General features: G+C 42.3%; 2 protein-coding genes across 5 annotated transcripts in view; one reads left to right on the forward strand and one right to left on the reverse strand.

Annotated features, from left to right (window-relative positions):
- Window positions 1–3,916, forward strand: part of wnt3 (wingless-type MMTV integration site family, member 3) — a 23,140-nt gene extending 19,224 nt beyond the window's left edge. Inside the window, exon 4 of the mRNA XM_032501540.1 lies at window positions 1,902–3,916. Within this exon, the coding sequence (XP_032357431.1) occupies window positions 1,902–2,381 (480 nt within the window). The 3' untranslated portion in view covers window positions 2,382–3,916. The remainder of the gene's footprint in view (window positions 1–1,901) is intronic.
- A 1,768-nt stretch (window positions 3,917–5,684) lies between these two features.
- The window catches only part of LOC116670824 (vesicle-fusing ATPase), a 29,667-nt gene continuing 26,164 nt past the window's right edge, over window positions 5,685–9,187 (reverse strand). For all 4 annotated transcript variants that reach the window (XM_032501506.1, XM_032501507.1, XM_032501505.1 and 1 more), the window contains exons 20-22: window positions 7,786–7,841; window positions 7,523–7,595; window positions 5,685–6,258 (exon numbers count right to left, since the gene is read on the reverse strand). In XM_032501506.1, the coding sequence (XP_032357397.1) occupies window positions 7,565–7,595; window positions 7,786–7,841 (87 nt within the window). In that variant the 3' untranslated portion in view covers window positions 5,685–6,258; window positions 7,523–7,564. The remainder of the gene's footprint in view (window positions 6,259–7,522; window positions 7,596–7,785; window positions 7,842–9,187) is intronic.

Consider the following 9,187-nt stretch of genomic DNA (forward strand, 5'->3'; position numbering starts at 1 on the left):
CACACACACACACACACACACACACACACACACACACACACACACACACGCCTCACCCCCCCACACCTCGCCTTTCATGCCTTGCATCCCAATGAAAAATTCCCTGACAGTTAAATTACCTGAGTGAGTTGAGGGGGAAAAGAAGGAAATCAGCTCAGACTTAAAACATCACTGGCTGCTGTCACCGCTTGGGAAAAAAATAGGCTCCCCGGCTGCTCGCTGAGGGCCAAATGGAGGGACCACACGGCAACAAGACATCCCTTTGATCTGAGCACACAGGAGCAGCCAGGGCGACCACAGGAGCTAACTGAACAGTAGTACTGTCAGGAGACTCCTCTGCTCTCCACCTGGCCCTCTCACGCTCTATTATTTTGCCCCGAGGGCCTCTGGGACTTGATGTTGGCATGACAAGCTCACAGAGTTATGTCACTAGTCCACCCCCTTCTGCCCCCCACTTTCCCCTTCCTCAGCCAGAGGTGCCACAGCCACCTGCCTTCCGCCGCAGCTGGGGGAATTCCGCAGCTAAATATAGCTGTTGAGTTAAAGCACAACAAAATCAAAACACAAAGGTAAAATAAGCCCTGCGGCAGCACACTCATGATGTGAGCCAGGGACTTCAGAGAGAATTAGCAGGAGCACAGAGCCTCTGTACTTCACAGCTGCATGACACTTAGAGAAATTGCAGCCAGTGGCGTATTGTTTTCTTGGCCTGCTCTGTGAGTCTTCAGTGGTTTTGTTAGTCTGAATTTCCTGTTCATTTTTGACCATAAAATTCCAGCAGATCTTGCTCGGTGATGACTGCCCCACAAGCACTGAGTCAGTTATCACATTAAGACCAGCACATTTAAGTTAATTACGCTTTAAAGGAGTACTCCGCCCCAAAGTCTACCTTTTGGAGTATCAAATTCTCACTGCCTGTAGGCTCTGAAAAGTTTGTAGCTTGCGTAATCCCAGAGGATGGCGGGTGTTGTCAGCTTGAATTCACACCGCAAAATGTAAAAACATCTAATATCCACCAATAATCCACTACAGAGAAGTGGTCTACTGTATGTCTGTCAGAAGGTTCAATATCTATTCCATATCTTTTTTTCTGCATAAAAAGTCACCAAAATGAAGGATTAGAATTCGAGCCCGGCCGATATATCGGCGGGTCAATATTATCGGCCGATATTATTCATTTTTTAAATAGTCATTCATCATTGAATATTCATCATCAATGAATATTTAAAAAAGAAAAACGGACTGTCAACCATGTTATGAGCGTTGGCGTTGCATAGTTTGCCCCCAGAGGACGCTCTACAACGTCCCTGTTGGCAACACTGATGATTTTGTTCAAAGGACTTAAAGTTTCATATGTTAAGTTTGTATTTTTATACATTTTAATTATCAGAACTTTAATATATTTTGATGTTCCTCTGTTGTTGTGACAATAAAACGTATTATCATATTATTTTAGTGAAAACTTTTAAATAACTACAAATAACTGATGTTGAAATCTGTTTATGTTTTGTAACATGTTTCTGGATTTAAAAAAAAATCTATATATCGCCCGATATATCAGCATATTGGATTTTTAAATAACCAAATATTTGTTTCGGTATCGGCCTTAAAATTCCCTTATCGGTCAGGCTCTGGTTTGAATCTCGTAATTAAATACAAAAGGAGGGGAAAACTGCAAAAACGTCCACTTTTTGAAAAAATGAACCCCCCCTTTTTATTGCTTTAAGAGGTCAGAAAAAAATGGGTTATGAAAGCTTAAACATGTTTAATGCTTGCCAAGTTGTAAAATACAGAAGCTTTAGCAAGTTCAGCCACAAATTAAAGCAAGTCAAGTCTAGAACGGACGTTGGCTTTAAAGATTCCTACAAAGTGAACTTAAAAGTGTCTTCTGTGTTCCTCAGACCATCCTCGACCACATGCACCTGCGCTGTAAATGTCACGGCCTGTCAGGGAGCTGTGAGGTGAAGACATGCTGGTGGGCGCAGCCAGACTTCCGCATGCTGGGTGACTACCTGAAGGACAAGTACGACAGCGCCTCCGAGATGGTGGTGGAGAAGCACCGCGAGTCACGAGGCTGGGTGGAGACTCTGCGAGTCAAGTACAACTTCTTCAAGCACCCCACCGAGCGCGACCTGGTCTACTACGAGGGCTCGCCCAACTTCTGCGAGCCCAACCCGGAGACGGGCTCCTTCGGGACCCGCGACCGAGCCTGCAACGTGTCATCACATGGCATCGAAGGCTGCGACCTGCTGTGCTGCGGCCGCGGCCACAACACCCGGACTGAGAAACGCAAAGAGAAGTGTCACTGCATCTTCCACTGGTGCTGTTACGTCAGTTGTCAGGAGTGTGTGCGTGTCTACGACGTCCACACGTGCAAGTGAGAGAGCGAGAGAGGCCTCTGGCTGCTGGACTACTAAGTGCTGCCCACCCACCACTTCAACTCCCCTGCACGACTTCCCTGCTTCCCCCAGACACAGACTCTGCATCCCACACAAAACCAAATTCATCTGCACACATACTTAGGCCCTAATGGGTAATGGCACATCAGCTACGGGTACTAAACCCTGCCCTAGAATCCGTCTTCCAAACCACTACACCCATTTCCGTAATATCTGACCAGAGAGCATCCTGTTGACCTGACTGATCTCTACTCTGAGGTCCGCTCTCGTGGGAAGAAGCTACAGTTGTGCCCCTTTCCCCCGCAGCATTTGCCCCCTCCCCTCCCCTTTGTCTTTATTTATTTCCCCCCTCCATGCCAACACAGTTTATGGCATGTACAGTAACACTTTTTACCTGTGAAATTAATGCAGTAAAAAAAAAAAACTTTCAGACTTTTTGCTTTTGGATAAAAAGCATCTTTCTAACTAACACCTCACTTGTCCGGCCAGTCTGGCTGGTTTACCTTTTTGTTTTTTAAAACTAAACCAACCTCTACACCGTCACTTAAGTGACACTGAACACGTCGGCAGCCCCAGGAAACCGTCACTTTGTAACTACTGAACTGAACAGGTGTTGGAGGTGCCACAGTCCTGTCCTTTTGTAAACTACTGAGCTGATGAAATCCTCAGTGTTGCTGCTCTCCTTGCTGACTGACTCTACTGCACCAGTCACCCGGGAAGCTTGGAAGATACAGTATATGCTACAGTCGGATTTTATAGCCCTGCATTTTTTGAAATATTACCATTGGGCTGGGACTGGAGGTATGCAGCATGTGTGTGAACAAGCATGCTCATTCCACTAACTAACAACCCTACACATGTACAGTATATATGTATGCACTATTCAGTTACACCAGGTGGTAACGGTTTGAGCATTGTTTATGCGAGCAAATTCTTCTTCAGTGCAAGCTAGCAGTTCTTATGAATGACGACTTTGTTTCCTGCATTCGAGCACGATCAACCTGTAAATTGCTCATGATTTCCACATGATGCAACACAGTCGTACATTATTCAATCTAAAGGAATGAAGCGGTGAAAAGGACCAGCGTTCACATTATGACCGAGTAGAAGATGATTTGTGGCCGTTTCATTTATACATGTATGCATCAAATGTGAGTCAAGCTTCAGCATGCTTAAATATTAATTCTGGTCTTATGAGCAAAGTGATTATTGGGAGATCTTATTATCTAACACTTCATGCATTCATCAGGTCCATCTGAGAGACTTTTGTCTGACGCAAATCTTACTTTTATCTCGGTTTTAAAAAAAAAAAGAAAAAAAAAAAAAAGGGAGACTTATCCATTCCAGAAGATCTGATTGGCTTTCACACCCTCCCTTCCTTCTCTCCATATTTTTTTCAGTTGGACAGTTTGAAGTTTTTAACAAGCCTGATTTATGAACTTGTACTCTTTTCAGTACACCCCAAAAACACTCCTGCTTTGCGGTTTTGGAGATATCATAGAACAATACAGTAATTTATAACAAAAAAAAATGGAGGTCTGCCTAGGCAGACTTGTACATTTTTCAAAAAAAAGGAAATTATTTTCCCATCATTGAGGTAATTGTTGTGATCTTTTGGTGGACAGAAAAGACTTAAGGAAAATAGGCAGAGGAAAGTTGGGGAATTTTATCAGGAACTGGATGATTTAAGTGTGCAAGATGCGGATGTGTGCATGACAGCTCCCAGTGACAAACAGAAGTGAATGGAAAAACGGATGGACGGATGGATGGATGGATGGATGGATGGCAGGAAGGGTGGCTCTACTCTATGGTGGAACAAACTGCGAGAGGTTTCCACCCAACATGTTGTGACAGTCCCACCTGCTTCCTATTAATTATATTCAACAACAAACATACCCAGTAGTGTATAGCATCCCTACCTGGGCCTATATTTCTGTGTTCAGTTCCCCCCCCCCCCCTCCACTTCCCCCGCTATATCCAAAGTTTTGTACAAATGTTTTAAAGTGAATAATTCCCTTTTTATTTTATAATCGTAAATGTTATGTTTTTATAAATATATTTATTATACGATGTATATCTGTATGACTGATCTAAGATTATATATTTGAAGAACAAAACTGTCTCATGCTTTTTTTTCTCATCCTAGCAACACACCACACACACACACACACACACACACACACACACACACACACACACACCACACACACACACACACACCACACACACACACACACACACACACACACACACACACACACACACACACACACACACACACACACACACACACACACACACACACACACACACACACACACACACACCACCCACACACACACACACACCACACACCACCCACTCACTAATCCCCAATAATGCATTATTTCCTCCGGTTTGTTTGATAAAATATTCAGCGGTTATAGTAAATAACTGGACTATGCACAAAATTAAACTTTATATTTTATTTGAGAGATTGACTAACACATTGTTGGTTAGGTATTTTCCTGGGATTTGTTATCAAAAATGTTAAATTAAGCGTGTGTGTGAAATATTTTTTAACTGGCTGTTAATTTGCATAATACAGTTACATTTTAGAGCATATTTATTAGTTAATTGGTGATCCAGATGACGTGACATGATTACATGTCAATCATCCAAAACATACAAGAAATGTAGAATGATGGCTTATACATTCAAAACTAAAAGAAAAGCAATGGTTAAAGCTGATAATCCCCCAGCTCTGGTTCCATTTAATTTCACTCATACAGTACTGTATAAACGAGGGAAGACCACATGAAGCACCAGTTACCATTCGTAGCATTGTCACAAAGGAAGAGCTACCGACACCTGAAGCACTGGATCAAGAAATCTGCACCCGATGGGTCATATCCACTGCGGACACGCTGGTAGCTGCTGAAATAAAGGTCTGACGGGGTTCTGTTGTCGAGCTGTGCAGGGATTGCACAACGTGCTGTAGCTACTGTGCAGGTTAACCGCTAATGTCTCAGTAGGTTCATCTCATTATGAGATGTCAAATCTCTCATAAATAAGAGGTAATTACGCTAAATCATAATTATAAAGACACATCCCTATGATTTAAACACGGCATAAATATGAGAGCAACACTCTGTCATGAAAACAACTGGTGGCAGACGGTTTGTTTTCATATGGACCGTGGTAACTAAGACAGGGTTTGGAGCAAACTGTTTGAATTGGGGGGAATTTCTATTTATAAAAATCAGTGCTCGTTTATGTCATCATTAACTCCAGATACTACAGTGGTTCTTATTAGTAATATAATTAATTTATTCATAAAATATAAAGGTCAGACATGAGCAAGTATATAACATCATAAGAACAAAATAAGATCTTTAAAGTTTAACCATGTCATGGAATGATCAGATTACAAATCTGTGCACACAAATGAGGCCTATTTAATCAAACAGTGTTATTATTAGTGTTTGTGCATACACATCTACCTGCCATGGACTTATATATATATATATATATATATATATATATACACATATACATACATATGTATGTATATATGTATATATACACACATACACACACACACACTGATGGAGTGCTTGGGGTATCACATGGAGCTTAAGGCACAAGTCTTATGCAAATACAATATACACAGACACCACAAACACTGCTTACTTCTCTTATTTTACATGTTCACATAGTGCTGAAGAGGAGGTGGTTGCTTGGTTGCAGAAGGCTGCAGTGCAGAGAGAAGTGCACAGAGCTTCAGGGATGGGAGGGAAGGATGCAGAAAGAGAGATGGAAACGTTGTCTCGCTTGCTTCCTCCTGCCAGCCTCTTTCAGGCTTCCCGTTCCTCAGCGACTGAGTGATCAGAGACAAATAGAAGTGAGAGGAGACAGCCAAAGGAGACATGCTGCCACAAGAGAGCACCTGTCTAGTCGACCTATTTTTAGGCACGCCGTGCGCTAGCTATACCATAAGCCTCTGAGGCTGTGATGTGATATGAAGCAAAGCTCTGGCTGCAAGTTGAAAAGTTTCAAGTTTTTGTTGTTTATCATCACCGTGGGCAGCCTGTCCTCATGAGGGTGCATCTCAAAAAGCAGGATTAGCAAGTTAACTAAAAAGATAAAGAAAAAAAAAAAAAGAGAAATATCTTCTGGAACTTTGCCATTATCCCCATGGGGATATAGGACACTCATTTCACAGTTCTCTGAAGAACATCCTAACCCTGTTTTGAGAAATTCCCCCATGACACTTATGCAGAGTGTGGTTATTGTTTATGCTACCCACATGGGACTAAAATAATAAAAAAAAATCACTGTAGACATCAAAACAATCACAACCTACAGTATAAGTACAGTTAAGCAGGCTTACCCTGAATTATAGTTTCTACAGACTATGGCTAGCCAGAGATATCAGAAATATTAACATGATTAAAGGAATAGTTTAACATTTTAAGAAATATTTACTTTCTTGCCAAGGGTTAGCAGCTGGTTAGCTTAGTTTAGCATTACAAGACTAGCTAGCCCACTCCACCTCTACAGCTCACTAAAAAACATGATCTGTTTAATGTGCACAGAAATTGTGTGTGTGTGTGTGTGTGTGTGTGTGTGTGTGTGTGTGTGTGTGTGTGTGTGTGTGTGTGTGGGGTTATGACCTCTAAGGGGCAAGATTCAGATCGGCACATCTGAGCTTTTATTTTCTCAAAAGGTAGAGCCGGATACCCAGGGCTCGGTTTACACCTATCACCATTTCTAGCCACTGGGGGACCATAGACAAGCTGGGGGAACTCATAGTAATGTTAAAAAATCTCATAAATTGAAATTTTCAAGTTGAAGTTGCACCCCGGACGCTACGTGTCATCCCCTGCTTCCTAATGCTTAGGATGGGTTAAATGCAAACATTGACTTTCACTACACTGTCCTGTATGTGACAAAATGGCTCTGTTTTACTGGCTTAACACATTTGAATGAGGCTCACATTCTGTTTGCCTTTATTACTCTTTGGTTGGACTTCTGCTAGACATGACTAGTACAGATTGCTACACTAGCTACCTTCACCCCCGACAGGAAATGGTGAGTAGAAAATGTGACCATGTAGCTTGATGCAGGCCCTGCAGTCTTACCGTTGAAGGATGCCTCTTTTTCACTATGTGGCTCCACTGAGTCTAGATTGCCACAAACCTATCAGAACCCAGTCTGCAGAAGAAGAAGAAAAGACAAAACGTATATTATTAATCACACCTGTTACAATGATCACAATGTCAACACTTTGCACTTCTATCAACACTTGTGAATGGAGAGTGGTAAAAGTGACAGATGTTCAGTTTCATGGACGATCCCGTTTTGCTCAAAGGAGTCGGGCAAGACACAGGAGATGAATACTTACGCTCCTTCATCCTTCAGTAGACGCAGGAACTTGCTAACTCTGTAGCCAGGCTCCATCTAAAAAAACAGACGCATTGTTTTTGTTTAGTGCATTTACGCAGATAATGTAATACACCGTACATTTATGAATATGTCTTATGTTTTCTTTCTGGAAAAGCATCTGTTTGAGAAGCAAGGTGTTGAAACATCAGAGCAATTTGGAATAGTTGCAGGTCCTTGAGTTCACGCTTCAGTTTAAACAAACTTGATTGAGATAGGATTGTAGAGAAGGGGGGGGGGGGGGGGGGGGGGGGGGGGGGAGAGAGGAAGTAAAATTAATGGCAACCTATGAAATAACTTACAGTATGCCTGGAATTGCCTGTAGCTACTAGAGTTAAGACATGAGAGCAGTCAGAAACATTGGAATGAAAGGAAAAACGCTAAAGAGAAGACAGAAGACTAACTATGAATGTGTGTGTAGTTGCGTGCATGTCTCGGCAAACACAGATTCATACTTCTTGAGGCTCAGAGGTGGGGGGGAGGGGTGCAGGGTGCAGAACATGGCTGCACATTTGTGCATACCACAGCAATTACACAGCATCCAGCCTCAACAAACAGACAGTGCACATCATCAACATACCACAGATACATAGGCAGTGGGAGAAATTACGCTTGCTGCGTAAAAGCCTGCTACCGGTTTTGGTGAACAAACATTATTTGGATGCTACTGGAGTTGATTTTTTCAAGATGTTCTGTTGAACTGTCTACTGAAAAATTCTCATTTCAGGAGCATTTAAGAAAAGGCTTGTGTGACGCAAATAAGGGATCTGCAAGAAAGCGATTAAAAACAGAAGCCAGACTTTGTTACACTGACTGTGTTATAAATGAGTAGTCTCCCAGCCCGTGCTGAGATGACCCTGACATGACATCACTGTGACATCATCAGGGTTAATTTCTCAGACTTGACGAAACTCTTGAGGATTAAATCTTAAATCAGATCTGCTAGACTGGTCGACATAGGTAGGTCCAGGCACAAGTAGTCCATATATTTTTGTTGTACTGCACATTGATGCAGATCCTCTTTGTGTTTGGGTCTCTGTCTTAGCTACAGAGTAAGACATCTCACTTCTACACTATCTTTGTTGGGAGTTGCACAGTGAGGTAAGATCACATCAGTTAGATAACTCTTTCTCCAACTTTGATCAGTACAAGGCAGGATTAGCTGGGAGACTTCTTCTAGACGAGGGACACTTGTGGAATACCTGCAGAACAGGGACAGGAAGTAGAACAGGGACATGGAAGTAGTTCTTTTAGAGATTTGGGTCAACTAGTGTATGTTGTAGCGGTGTTTTGCCATTGAGAACGAGCTAGCATACTAGCGAGTGCTACAATCAGCCACCTTGTCTCGGCTAGTGACGTAGAAA

This window comes from Etheostoma spectabile, chromosome 21 (genome assembly GCF_008692095.1).
Source record: "Etheostoma spectabile isolate EspeVRDwgs_2016 chromosome 21, UIUC_Espe_1.0, whole genome shotgun sequence".
Lineage (NCBI taxonomy): Eukaryota > Metazoa > Chordata > Actinopteri > Perciformes > Percidae > Etheostoma > Etheostoma spectabile.